Raw genomic sequence first — 14,650 nt, 5'->3', positions numbered from 1 at the left:
TTTTAAAGGGTTCAAAATTCCAGACAACTGTAATGTTAAACTAAATTCCACATTATTTAATGCTTTTAAACATACCAGCAACAATTGGCTTGCAAGGACTTTTAATTAAGGCTCTGATTTAAGTAATTTTCAAGGATTTTTAACTAATGAGGGCAAGTTATACATTTATACAGTTATTTTAAAGTGTACATGCTAAAGGACACAGGACTCATTTCATTTAAACTTTGTCTTTTTAACACATTGATGATGAAAAGTTGAAAATAAAAGTACAAGTAATGATGTATGAAAAGGTATTACCCCCAACTGTGAATTATTGTCTATATTCATGTCAATAAACTACAAAGTTTAAAATAATATTTTTATAAAGACAAAATGGTGAAATGCAAACCTTTTTCAAGCTTAATAGCAATTTCAAGTACTTTTCAAAGTCACATATAAACTAGAGCTCAAAGTGGTGGACTAAATTTGAACACTTTTCTAGGCTTTATGGATCCTGGTGCATCAGTAAATTATGGGAAAATACCAAATTAAAAAGACATGTATCAGTACATGCTCTCTTGATTTTCTTACTAATTTCCAAAAAGATGTCTTCTTTTTATATCCAGAAATCAATGCTTTCAGCCTTCTTGCCTCTTTCTTAGAACATTTCTGACCTTCTGGCTTAGATTTTTGAAATGGCTCAACGGAACTGACTGTGCTATGTATAGTTATTTTACCTGATTGTCATTGAGCAGGCTGTAGGAAAAGTGTTTATATCAAACTGACAGTTAAGATAAATACCTGGGTTGTAATGAATCTGGTCTAGTGAAAGTTACCAGTTTACTTTAATCACAAGTCCAGCTGCAATTGATGCCAACTATAAAGTTTAAAATTTATATATTATGCAATTGTACATTATAATAATATTTCAATCTTTTGTCTGATTTCAATAACAATAATAATAATAATAACAATAAAGTAATGTTTCACAGCATTATTTAAAAATATAAATCTCTTCACTCAATTATTTTTTATAGGTGAAGTTTATGTACTACATGTATATATGAGAGTTTATAGCTTGGAAGATAAATAAAAGCAGAAAACTGGTTTTTAACCCAAGGAAGTTGACAAACTATTAATACGTTAATAAAAAAAAATATATATATATATATATTTTTCTTTTAATCCTATAAACTATATGTAACTGATCAATAGATAAGCTCATGTGATTCTCAGTTGTGAACAAAAACATTTTTATTATAACAGAAACATTCATGTCAATTGAGTTGTTTATTGCATACATTGGCATAACTACTGTACATATTGCAGTTATGTAGTGCATATTATGATGTGGTTGGGCCAACGTTGGGCCAACGTATTACTACCAACGCCAACTATGTGCCAACAAACTAACCATCCCCCTACGCTGGCCCTACGTATGCTTGCTATCTGGTTACCCAGTATCAGCAGTCTGATCGACAATGTTTTCACAGGTGAGAGTCATGTCACTTCAGCTCTACCTGTAGATTTAACCGATGGCATTCCTTTATGAGCTTTAATTCCACCCAAACTGAAACAAAAAATTTGGAACAATGAGTTTATAGACTTCCGGCTCCTTCCCTCCAACCATAATGATGATTTCGCTATCAAGGTCCAGCCAATGAAATTTGAAGTGATCCACACGCCCTCGCAGAAATCGCCGATTACCCTTTACCAATGGACTGATGCCTTTTTTGTTTTTTCAGCGATTTTCTAACAAAAAATTTCAAATGATTCTGTAAAATTACTTAAATACGCGTCAACTATTAGAGAATAAAGTAAGCTACCTGATGCTAATGCTTGGCGTAGGCCCTATTTATGATGACGCCTTTCGCAAATTAGGAGCAACAACATAAATACAATTACGCTCTAAAAGTATACAAGGTACGATTTTCATTTTTCAATGTGACTCAAAAACCCATTATTACAAAAAGAAAGTCTACATAACATTAAAAAAGTTGTTATGACGAATTAATTTTTTCTTCATATTAAAATGTTACCTTTTACAGTGCTTTAAGAGTGGTTGCAATTTTTAACAAGATTTATTTATTTAAAGCTATTGGTGGTGGCTTTGGTGATCAAGGAGTATGCCGCTGAACATTCTGAGAAAGTAAAAACGCCCCAAATGCACGCAAACCAATTCAACCGCATATTTGTGCACGGTGGTCCTAAGCCTGGGCTAAGTACCCTGAGTGTCAGGGCACTGGAAAGCTAGCTTGGTCACTCTACCTTTTCATGTGTTGGCTTTACAGTGCCCCTGAAGAATTGGGGCAGGTTTGAGTATCTTTCAATCAAAGACTGCATTCCCATAGATTTTAGATCGATCTATCCCCGTGGGGAGTCTCACTAGATTGCTGTCAGATTAGCCGGCTAAAATGTCTGTCCCGCCTACTAAAAGCTGTAAGGGGGTAATTAACTTCGTGTGAGCTCGGCTGACAACAATTTAGCGTGAACCCCCAGGGAGTTAGGTCGATCCAGATGGATCGATCTAAATCTGTGGGAACCCAGTCAAAGGAACTGCTCTGCAGTGAATCTGCAGTTGAATGTCATCAGTCCAATATATGAAACCTAAACAGATTTAATTTTGCTTTATTTAATTTTTGTTTTCTGTATTTAAGATGTTAATTGAAAAATAAATACTATGTTTTTTAAAAGAAAAAGACATTCTATATGTTTGTATTTCATTGCTTATCAAAAAACATTTGCTCCTGAAGATATAAACACAATACACGTGCTTGCCGTGTGCCAAGTTTGACAGCTACACTATATGTCCGATACCACTAAAAGGATTGCGCAATGGCTGCACCAAAAATCAGTTTTATAAGCAGAAAGGTGCTTGTGTTGTGGCACTGATTTTCGATTGCAAGGTATTCTTAGTTCAAACTTCAAACTCCGCGTCAACCACTCTGCTTCTTTGTTCTTTGTCCCGTCTGCACGAGATGACGTCAGCCCAAGGCGGGAAAGGCAGCTCCAAGCGGGACAGACTGTGACGTAGAGACATGTGACTTCTAAATATGGAAGCGCCCCAGGCAAAATTTTGCCGAACACGCCCCCAGTATGCCTCTGGTGGATAGAGTCGGCATTGCTGATGTGGGTTATATATGAAATCAAGATCGAGCTGACAATACCGAAATCTAGACCTTAGGGTAACATGTACAGGCAAGCTGACAGTTCTGTTCGTTTAATCATGCTCTGGTGCGCTATCTCTGCAGTATAAACACGCCGAATCAGGTAGTATGTATTTTTTGACACGAGTAGATATATTTTTGATACCAGTAGATATATTAAACAGGTTCCCACGTTAGCCAGCTTGTCAAAATGGGTTTTGGGAGAAGGCTTGTCTTCAAGCATATAGCTGTGTCTGAGGGAAGTGCATCGCACTAAGCACGGAACATACCCCTGTTTGGCAGTGGATCATATTCCTATATACCAAATACAAATGTCAGTAAAAATATACGGCAAAAACTTGGCTCAATGAAAGTGCGTCTTTGTGTGTGTGCTCACGTGCGTGGTTGTGGAATGCGCGTGCGTTTCTTTGTGTGTTCACGTTTTAGAAAAATGACAAAACTCGAAACAATTGGTTTGGATCACAAATTTGGAAATCGTATTGACATAGTGCAATGCTATAAACATATATAAAGTATTATATAACTGTATTCAAACAAATCATTTTTGTTCTGTATCGTACAGGGCACTAGAACCCTATACCAAAGTACATGTAAAGTCCTGATAAGAATAGGTGACACCTTCTCAATTCCACGTTGGTTTTTACGTAATTTAAGACTAATATATTGCTTTCTCCAGATTTTTTTATTGCGATGGACTTCTCAAAGGCACAATAGCACAGACGTACGTTTACAAATACGCAATGACGCATGTATGCAGATAAATGCACCAAGTTTGGCACATGTTCAGAGAGTGAGAGGGGAGTATGGCGGTGGGGAAGAGAGAGGGAGGACGTGCAGGTTGAAAGATCCTTCTCGCAATCTTGCTTTGAGGCGTCATGGCTGCAGTATAAAAAGCCGAGTCACTACGTCGGCACATTTAGATACGAGTACATATTTTAGACGGGCTTGCTTGACAACCTGCACGTCGAAATGGGTCTTGGACTACTGCACGTTTGGCTACTAGTATGGTTTGTCCTAGGGTATTACATCCCACAAGGCACGGGCACATACCCCCCATGTAGCAGCGGATGCCCCGGGGTATATTATGGTGGGCCGAAAGGTAACCACACTTATTTCATGGTAACGCCTTTAAAGGCAGTGTAAGCTGTGATTGCTAACAGTATTTAAGCATTATCGCGTAATGTTGTTTCTATTACGATAGACTCATGTCTTTAAACTGCACAATGCTGTGTCATTTCAAACATTTTCTCAATCTAAATTACCTCAGGTGCAACAAAGAGTCTTTTATGTAATTAAAACAAATATGACGACAGGATTATGAAACTAAAACGTTAATAACTCCCATAACATTTTATCTTAAGACCATTCTACAATATTTGACAGTCGTACCTAGAACATACATAAAATGAATCGACCTTTTTTGTGACGTTATTTTTTTATACGACATTTCTAAAAATTACACTCCTTTACTGTTAAGGTTGCTCCGAGTTGATGTTCAGCTCATCTAAAAAATACCAAATATGTAAAGATGCAAGTTCCTGGACTTCGGCACAATGGTATTGCAGAAACAAACTAGGTGGGAATCTTGCCTATATTGGACCTAACATGTACCAAGAGCAGAGAGCCCTGAACAGTGCTCTGGGAAGACACGGTATCCGGTATGCCTGGATAAAGGGATGCATCAGCAGCGGATATCCCTCTAATACATATGGGGTATATCATTCAACCTACCAAAACCCCTCAAGGTATGACATTTTAAAGGTTGAAGACATAATTCTTGTAACAATTAAAGGAGTTTGTTTTACACCAGATGCTGCTCCTAAAGAATGATGTGTCATCTGGTACACATTATTTGTTACAAAGAGATCAATTCTTCAATTAGCTAAAACTTGTTATCATTTGACAGATTTTCACTAAAACAGACTGAAGGCCCTCTGGTATACGGTGTAACGTGACAGAGTCACCCATTCTAGAGTCCGCTTCCCATTTATTTGTACAGGAGAGCCTCACCCTAGATTTTGGTCAGGCTTTTATAGGTTTCTATAGCTAAATGGAGGGCGGACTTTCTCTTACACGGACCCTCAGTTTCGTTACATCAGCTGTAAATAACTTGAGTCTTGCGAAAATTGTGAACCCGTGTTACACACTTCACCCATCATTAGATTCATACAGGTTAGGTTTTGCGTGACATACAGTAAACGGGTCAAAATCTGGGATGGGGCGTACCTATACAAGTCAATAGGAACCGGATCGGTCCTGTATCACATGGGACTTTCTCGTATTTGATACGGCCTATAATGGAAGCTCTAGTCATTAAGGTAAATTTGAGAACTTAGAGCGAGCAGCCAAAACAATTACATATTTCTAAATAGAAAAATGCATTATCTACGTCTTACAATAATATGCATTATTTCATATTCCAGGATACCATATGGACGCTACAAAAGAGCAGGTTATCTCTCTCTCTCTCTCTCTCGTGTGTGTTTTTAAGGTGTTTAATCACTTGTAAAAAGGTATTTGAGACTAAGTATGCTTCATTTTGAGTAATTTTCTCACAAAATCTGTTAAGTCAATGTGCATGAAAATGATATCCATTATTGCACTGCTGTTATGTATATGTTTTGTACTATACAATGAGTTTACTTACAACTGTATGATAGGTGGTTGTTGCAGCAGTCTTGGCCTCAGTGAGTATGGCACAGCTACCATACGGTCACTGTCGTGTCATTACGCACTGCCCTACATATGCCAGGTAAATACAGGTAGGTGTACATAACTTGTAAATTAATCAGTTTTACCACTGTGTGTGTGTGTGTGTGTGTGTGTGTGTGTGTGTGTGTGTGAAAAGAGAGAGAGAGCGGGAGGGAGAGAAAGAGTGAAAGAGTCTGCATGTGCGTGCGTGCCTGGGTGTGTGTGTGTGTGTGTGCGCGCGTGCGCAATATAGTAAGTAAGTAAGTTTATTAAGACATGGCAACCAAAAGGTTGAAGTTATACATAAAATGGAGTGAGAATAAAATTTACAAATTTACAAATTAAAATATTGATAAATAATATAGGATATGAGAATAGAACTTAATGAGATTAAAAAAAGGATAAAATAAAATAAATGATATGCCATGAATTCCTTCGTTTCCAGCTCCTGATATGACGGTTATTTAAACACGCATGTGTAATGAGATTATTCCGGTGCACATGTTAATCACTACATGAAATAACACCTCTAACACAAATAACGAAATGTCCCAATGAGACATAAAATGTTGATTTTATTCATCAGAGTCGGGGTTCAAGAACCCTTGTCGAAACAGTGGAACATACCACGTGGACCACTGCCATTGTCCACCTGGATTTGCCGGCTCCTTCTGTGAAACCAGCACCAGTTATTGCGCCAGACCTGGTATATGCAGTGGACGAGGGAAGTGTTATGACACGCACAACTTTAATGGTTACATATGTAAATGTGACAGTGGTTTTACGGGAAGAAATTGTGAAACAAACATAGACGATTGCCGGTCAGATAGGTTAAAGTGCAGTGGGCGGGGGAGGTGCATTGATGGGGTGAATTACTACACTTGCTCCTGTGACAAAGGATTTACTGGAAAGAACTGTGAACGCAACATCAACGATTGCGATTTACACCCCTGCAGCGGACAAGGATGGTGCCAAGATGGCATCAATAGTTATACGTGCCATTGTAATGCTGGGTTTACTGGCGTGGATTGTGAGGTTAAAATAAACGAATGCGCCAGCAACCCATGCCACCAACAGCAAGGGACGTGCGAGAGCTTGTTGGGCAGTTATAAATGCCATTGTCGCCCAGGGTTTACGGGTGAAACTTGTGACGCCAATATAGACGAATGTCAATCTCAACCATGTAAGAATAACGCCACATGCAACGATGATATTAACAGCTATTCTTGCTCATGTGCACTTGGCTTTACCGGTTCTAACTGCGAAACCAACATTAACGAATGCGCGTCTCAGCCGTGCAAGAATAACGCCACATGCATTGACGATATTAATGAATATTCATGTTCATGTGCATTTGGCTTTACCGGTTCCAACTGTGAAACCAACATTAACGAATGCGCATCTCAACCGTGCAAGAATAAGGCCACGTGTATTGATGGCGTGAATAGATTTACATGTGCATGCAAACCTGGATTCGCCGGTCGTACATGCCAAACCAATGTTGACGAATGTGCGTCTAACCCTTGCAAGACTGGTGCAACATGTATTGATGGTGTGAATGGATTCACATGCTCATGCAAACCTGGTTTTACCAACCGTGCATGCGAAACCAATATCAACGAATGTGCATCTAACCCTTGCAAGAATGGTGGAATGTGTATAGATGGTGTGAATGGATTCACATGCTCATGCAAACCTGGTTTTACCAACCGTACATGCGAAACCAATATCAACGAATGTGCATCTAACCCTTGCAAGAATGGTGCAACATGTATTGATGGTGTGAATGGATTCACATGCTCGTGCAAACCTGGATTTGCCGACCCTACATGTGAAACCAATATCAACGAATGTGCATCTAACCCTTGCAAGAATGGTGCAACATGTATTGAAGGTGTGAATGGATTCACATGCTCGTGCAAACCTGGATTTGCCGACCCTACATGTGAAACCAATATCAACGAATGTGCATCCGACCCCTGTCAGAACGGAGCAACATGTGTAGATGGCGTTAACAGGTATAACTGCGTATGTCCGGATGGGTATACTGGTTCTTTGTGTAAAATCGGAGAGTAAACGAATGCGTGTCCAACCCTTGTAAGAATGGTGCAACGTGTATCGATGGTGTGAATGAGTATACATGCTCGTGTCTCGCAGGATTTTCAGGCTATATCTGTGAAACTAACGTCTATGAGTGCAAATCAAACCCTTGCCAAAATGGCGGTAGTTGCAAAGATGCAATCAATGGATACATCTGCACATGCCCATCCGGATCTACTGGAACAAACTGTGAGACTGATATCTATGAGTGTGCCTCTAATCCGTGTAAGAATGGTCTTTGTTTCGATGGTATAAACAGTTTCACTTGTATATGTGGCTCTGGTTTTGCTGGTCCCACGTGCCAAATCAACATAAACGAATGTGCCTCCAACCCTTGTAAGAACGGCGCAACTTGCACCGACGATATTAACAGATACAAATGCAATTGTTTAGCGGGATATATTGGTTTGCATTGTGAATCCAATGTCGATGAATGTTCTTCTAATCCCTGTGGTAGCGGGAGTACCTGCTTGGATGGTATAAACGGATACACCTGTAACTGTCCAGTTGGTTATACAGGGACTAACTGCCAGACAAACGTTGATGAATGTTCATCTAATCCCTGTGGTAGCGGGGGTACCTGCTTGGATGGTGTAAATGGATACACCTGTAACTGTCCAGTTGGTTATACAGGGACTAACTGCCAGACAAACGTTGATGAATGTTCATCTAATCCCTGTGGTAGCGGGGGTACCTGCTTGGATGGTGTAAACGGATACACCTGTAACTGTCCAGTTGGTTATACAGGGACTAACTGCCAGACAAACGTCGATGAATGTGCGTCTAACCCCTGCAGCAAAGGACTATGTCTCGACGGAATCGACAGTTTTACTTGTCTTTGTCCAGATGGATATGCGGGGCCAACCTGCCTGATAGACATTGATGAATGTTCCTCTAACCCATGCTTAAATTATGGTACTTGTGTGGATAAGGTGGACGGATACACGTGTATTTGTCCTGCTGGTTACAGTGGAGACACGTGTGGAGTATTAACACCTACCAGTACCAGTACCACCACGACTCTGCCCACCACGACGGTTACAAAGGCGAAAAAAGGTGAGAATATATGCATTGGCTAAAGGAGTGTATGTGCATCTTCTTCAAGTTGCAGAAAATGAACTGTATAAAATGGATTGGGGGTTATAATTTGCCTATTTTTGTATCAATTAAAATTTTAAGCTAGCTGGATCATCAGTTGATCCGAAGACATTGCGATAGGTTGGGAACGTTGTGATCTCCGCTTCAACGTAATTCCCAGTACTACATTTAATCATTTTCTCATTCTCTCATTGGCATATATGAGCTAATATATATAATTAATAAGACATTTAGCATTACGTGTATTTCTAATGTTTTCAAGATCCTTGCCATCCGAACCCTTGCCCAGAAAAAGAACCAGGACAACCAATTATGTGTCAACTCTCTAACGGGGGCTATGAGTGTATTCGGCCCAATGGTGAGTGTAAGAAAACCGCATGGCTACTGGGTATATTTTCGAAACTTATGAAGTTCATGTCAATCTAAGCTATTTATCATTGCGATGTACGAACGTAAGACGACATGATAGTGCTGTCTGTAGCAGCCATTTTAGTAACACTTACGCATGATTTAAATCATTCACCTTAATGCCTCGTGACTGAAGAATAGTGCAACAAACACCTCTACAAAGATTAAGATATTTTCTATTCCTCCCTTTTTCTTCTAGACTACTGCTTGGTGAACAACACCTTGTACAAAAATATGGAAACTTGGGGAATCGGTTGTGAGAAAACCTGCCACTGTATCAAGGCTTCAGTGAACTTCTATTACTGTGAACCTAAGTAAGTTACGACAATACTTTGACGCAACGCTTTGATTTCTTGATTTACAACATGATAATACGTATGCATTTCCATACAAATAAAAGTATATAATCTTAAAATATTAAAAGAAAAAAAAACAATATATGTGAAATAAAAGATAATGCCAAAACCGTTGTTTTATACTTTGGATGTTTCACTGAAACTTATTGAAGATGGATGGCATTCCAGGTGCAGCACTGATTGGAGAGCAGTTGGAATCCCATCCGGGTGTAAACTGAATCCTCCCAAACCCGGGGAATGTTGTGAAACGCTGAATTGCGACCAGCTTACACCCCTGCCTTAGACACGGAAGGACAATTCGCAGTTGTTCGAAATTACACTCAGATTAATAAAACTTGTGGAGGGCAATGATAAGAATGGATCTTTTTGATAACATTTAAGTCCTTATAATATGTATAATGGCCGTATTGGGCTGAGGCAAATCAAGCTGTATAATGATTGATGGTTTAACTCCCTTTGTTAAAAATATGTGAATTAAGGGCATCGAAACGCATTTTAGCTATATGGATGGTGTAGCGAATCAGGATTAACGGTTGCCAATTTAAATCTCCTTCCAATAGTTTGCAAACTGATGTTATTTCCGCATATGCTCTACAGTGTATAAGGTCAGGCGTTAAAGGGATAATAACTCTTCGTATGAGATCTATATTTCACAATAAAAACATTGTGAATAACTCATAGAAATATAATATATTCTGTTTTACCACAAAAACGCAGTTATAGCTATTATACTGTTATCTGAGCTTGTCTTTAGACCACGTGACCTCCATTGATGGCTGTACTCTGTTAAAATCTCTTAAGAGATTTTAACAAAAAACCCAAACTTTTTAGAAAAAAAACAGGGACTAACTTTGAATGTAAAAATGGATTCATTAACCATTGGTAAGTATGGGAAAATTGTTGTTTACTCCAGGAAAATTCATTTTTTGGCCAAAACGAAGAGTTATTATCACTTCACAGGTAGCTGGTAGAAGGCGTATTAGATATCAAAAGTAAAAACGTCTTGTAGATCTATGTAGAAAATATAATCACGTATGCTCACATTGCTTACAAAGTATAACGCTTTTGCTAAATTGAATTAGATAGTGGCAATAAACGCTGCCAGGATCGATATTTCAGGTGAATTTTTTTTCAGATGTCTGATAATTTTTTTAAAATTTACGTACACGCGCATTGGGCATTATCGTTTTTAATTTTTTCACATGACAGATAATTTTCTAAATTCACACACAAACACATTCGGCATGATCTTTGTAGGTTAGAATACGGGGCACATATTGGAGACTGACATGGCTCCGGGCACATTAATATAATCTACACTGTTGTCAATAAAATAATCCCGCACGAAGACGCAGTAGATACTCCAGCGCAGTAGACTACTGCAATCACACTGCAAGTATGCCTCAAGTCTGCTTCCATTTGAGGTATGGATGAAGTATATACTCCCCAGAAGTAGCAGTCTACTGCAACCATGCTTCACAAAATCACAGTAGAAATGAAGCATAATGCTTCACCGCAGTAGTACAGTACTGCATTTCTACTCTGCGTGCAGTAGCATGCGTTACGGTAGCAGTCTTCTACTTTCAGTACACTTCATATCGAAGTTGAAATTCAGCAGCTTGATTTAATAACCATTGGTTTGCTTCTTTTCTACTGCTCTGAGTATGTCGATTTCACGGCATCTCAATCCTACTGCAAATCTACTGCAAAACATTACTAAAATGGTCAGCGCGTTTCCGTCTACTTCACATCTATTACGTTCATGGGTGAGTAGGGACGACAGATGGTGTCTCCGCGTTCGGATACTAACTGGAGAAAAGACGTGATTGTTTGACCGAATTTCATTGTCAGTGGCGGATTTGGGGGGGGGGGGGGGGGGGGGAAGGGGGAAGGGGGGTCCTGACCCCCCTTCGGTTTCTGTGAACAAATGACACCAATGACACCTTTTAATATCAGAATTTTGAAGAGCTGAATCATAATTCTAAACTGCACCAAATGGCACCGTTTGGCCTCCAAAACACCGCACCACACAACAACGGGGCAAGGGTCAGCTACGCATCGGAGACCTGTCATTCTTAAAAAAAACAAAAAAAATGGAGCCCCCTTCAAATAATCCTGGATCCGCCCCTGATTGTGACACCAGTAAAGTGTATCACCATGTTTGTGTATCAACCTGTATGAATGTTAAGTTTATATGCGGATTTTTCTTTTTTCATCGTCCATCACAACATCCAGATATTTTTCTTTTTACATACATTTTATTACTTAAAGGTACATACGAACCGAGCATCGGTGGAGCGTGGATTCCCAGTAACACATGTAAACCACTTCTACTAGATTCTTATATGACTCAAATAAATTCGACATGCTAAGGGATAAACTGAATAGATCACTCGAACAGCCATAAAAGACCTTTAGACTGCCCCTTTCTTTAAATTTATGGTTGTAAATTTAACCTACTTTCTTGACCTACTTTCCTGCCCCATTGACATACAGCTTAGAATGCCAGCAGAAAAATCCGTTCAAACATCATTTTTGAGTAAAATTAAGCAATGCCTTTTGGTAATTCTCTTAGTTATACTACTTGAAACTATATGCTGGCATTTGGTTGGTTTTTGTGACAAAAAATTGACTTTGTATGCATCTTTAAAGGTTCTTAGATCAATCGCCTCCTCAAGTTCACTATACCCGTTTTGTTAAAAGCCGCTACTAACGCGTTTTTGGAAAGTGCTAACTTTTAGGTGATTTCTGTTTTAACCATAAATCTCCAAATCCCTATTCAAATTAGAACTTCACGATTTCAGCTTATATTTGCTTTGAATTGAAAGCGATTTCTAATATGTAATCCACCTACCGGTACATGTATATGGGCACGCATATTTAAAAATAGTCGTCATTCAATATCTTACACCAAAATTTCGTTAATTAAATTTTTACTTCTCTATATAAGGAGAAGTTCTTCCAGTTTCTCCTCCAAATTCGTGGTTTTATATTTTGGAATGGAAACCCAAAAGTTGTAAACAGAAGTTCTCCAACAGAGACTTTTCGGAAAAAAGGGTGTTTTTTCTTTTAAGATGCATAACAAGCGAAAAAGCCGCTCTGTGCATTCCCTGTAACGCATACAAATTACTACTATTACCAGCTTCTTACACAACTGAAACAAAAGAACCCAAAATGAAATTTAACACTCTATCAGCCGAAAAAAATCTTTAAAACTGCAACTTTATTATATTTCTGGTCGTAAACTTGATATATTTCTCCGTTCCTCCAGTTCAGAGGCCCTTTGCTATTTCTTTAAGTTATGCTTTTTCGTAACTATATATGGCGGCATTTGGTCGAGTTTATTGACAATAATTTGACAAGTCTAGTCGCTTAATATGCACCTTTGAGTTAATTTGTACCGCTGTAATTTTGTCAGGTCTGGTGAAAAGAATTTCTAATTAGTTATAAATATACGGTACGCAATATATACCGCCTATTTAAAACGTGTCTCTGTCCTGTACACTACAAGCTATGGTTTTGGCTTTACTGTTACTATACTTAATTTCTCTTTATCATTTTATTTTAATTCATCTTAGTATTGCCACTGACGTATCTACTAGTACCTCAATATAGGGCTCATTCCCAATGAAACTATTGGTCTATGTAAGTCTATCCAACTCCACAGGGACTCTCGCTGAATGCAATCAGATTGGCACGCTTCCTCTTGTTTATAACGTACTTGTAAAATGACCATATTTTCCGATTTCTACTCAAAGTCTAGGGGGTGGCATGCTTATCTCGTGATCTAATTGCATTCAGTGACAGTCCCCCTGAATTGATCTATCTGGACAGATATAGCGCATTCAGAACAGCGAACTAACAGATCCACGGATCAAATATGGCTGACCCACTTGAATGCTTGTTGCATTATCCCCAGGGGATCTGTTCAGTGTGTAAGCTTGTTAGTGGGTGTTCATATTTGATCTGCAGATCTGTTTGTTCTCTGTTCTGAATGTGCTCTTATTTTCATTGGGATTGAGCTCTTAGACCTAAATATTCTTAGCACTCATATAAATAAAGCTACAACAACAAATAATAATAATATTAATATTTATTTATAATTAAAAGTTGGTTGGTACATTTATAATGCTGAAATGAGAATTCTAAGAAAAACAAGGGGAAATATATTTTCAAAATCTAAAGTAATGAATACAGTTGATACAAACATATAATTACCTAAAATAATACAAGTATGATAAATAATGACAATAACAGTACTGCATTTTAGACTTTCAATGCAATTTTCAAAGACATAAAAACTGTATTTATAAACATTTGCACAGTGATTTTTATTTACATTTGTGCATTAAAAATTCCCCATGTATATTAATATGTACTTTGTAATATTTCATAAGGAAACAAAAGCCTTAAATTCACTGCAAAGAAACTGTAGTTTGCCACTTTTAAAATGTTCTCTCTCTCTCTTATCACTGTATATCCTGTCCACAGTGTGTTCAGTGATTTCCATAAAAAACTGATACATATAAAGACACATATACAGCTATATATATGATCTCCACTGCACTGCTGAATACAATAGTCACATCATATTATCTGGTTGGGGTTATGTGCATAGATGAAATATCTTAAATATTACAGTAAGTGTAAAAGTAACTCTCAAGTGGTGAAAAACTTGAAAAATTTTATTTATCAAGTATTCTTCATCAGTTTTGTATACATACCCATTGTTAGCCTAAGTTTTACCACCTACCCAGCACATTTAGAACAGTGGACTAGCAGATCAGCAGATCAAATATGGCATAATCCCCACAGGGAATCTATTCAGTGTCTAAGCAAGAATTAAGTGGC

General features: G+C 38.2%; 2 protein-coding genes across 2 annotated transcripts; both read left to right on the top strand.

Moving 5' to 3' along the window:
• The first annotated feature begins 3,784 nt into the window (after positions 1-3,784).
• On the top strand, positions 3,785-8,031 carry LOC106177701 (uncharacterized). Its single transcript, XM_013560547.2, has 5 exons — positions 3,785-4,245; positions 4,624-4,891; positions 5,570-5,598; positions 5,807-5,908; positions 6,424-8,031. Exons 1-5 carry the CDS (start codon positions 4,116-4,118, stop codon positions 7,911-7,913), a joined length of 2,019 nt encoding a protein of 672 aa, XP_013416001.2. The 5' UTR covers positions 3,785-4,115; the 3' UTR covers positions 7,914-8,031.
• LOC147759519 (uncharacterized) lies at positions 7,919-10,626 on the top strand (the record flags this gene model as incomplete). Its single annotated transcript, XM_086998156.1, has 4 exons — positions 7,919-8,993; positions 9,298-9,393; positions 9,643-9,757; positions 9,968-10,626. Coding segments are annotated over 4 exons (1,401 nt in total), but the record flags the coding sequence as incomplete, so codon positions are not given.
• Between the last annotated feature and the right edge of the window lie 4,024 nt (positions 10,627-14,650).

This window comes from Lingula anatina, chromosome 10 (genome assembly GCF_051362555.1).
Source record: "Lingula anatina isolate TDL-2025a chromosome 10, LinAna3.0, whole genome shotgun sequence".
Lineage (NCBI taxonomy): Eukaryota > Metazoa > Brachiopoda > Lingulata > Lingulida > Lingulidae > Lingula > Lingula anatina.
This window is presented reverse-complemented; position numbering and strand designations above follow the sequence as displayed.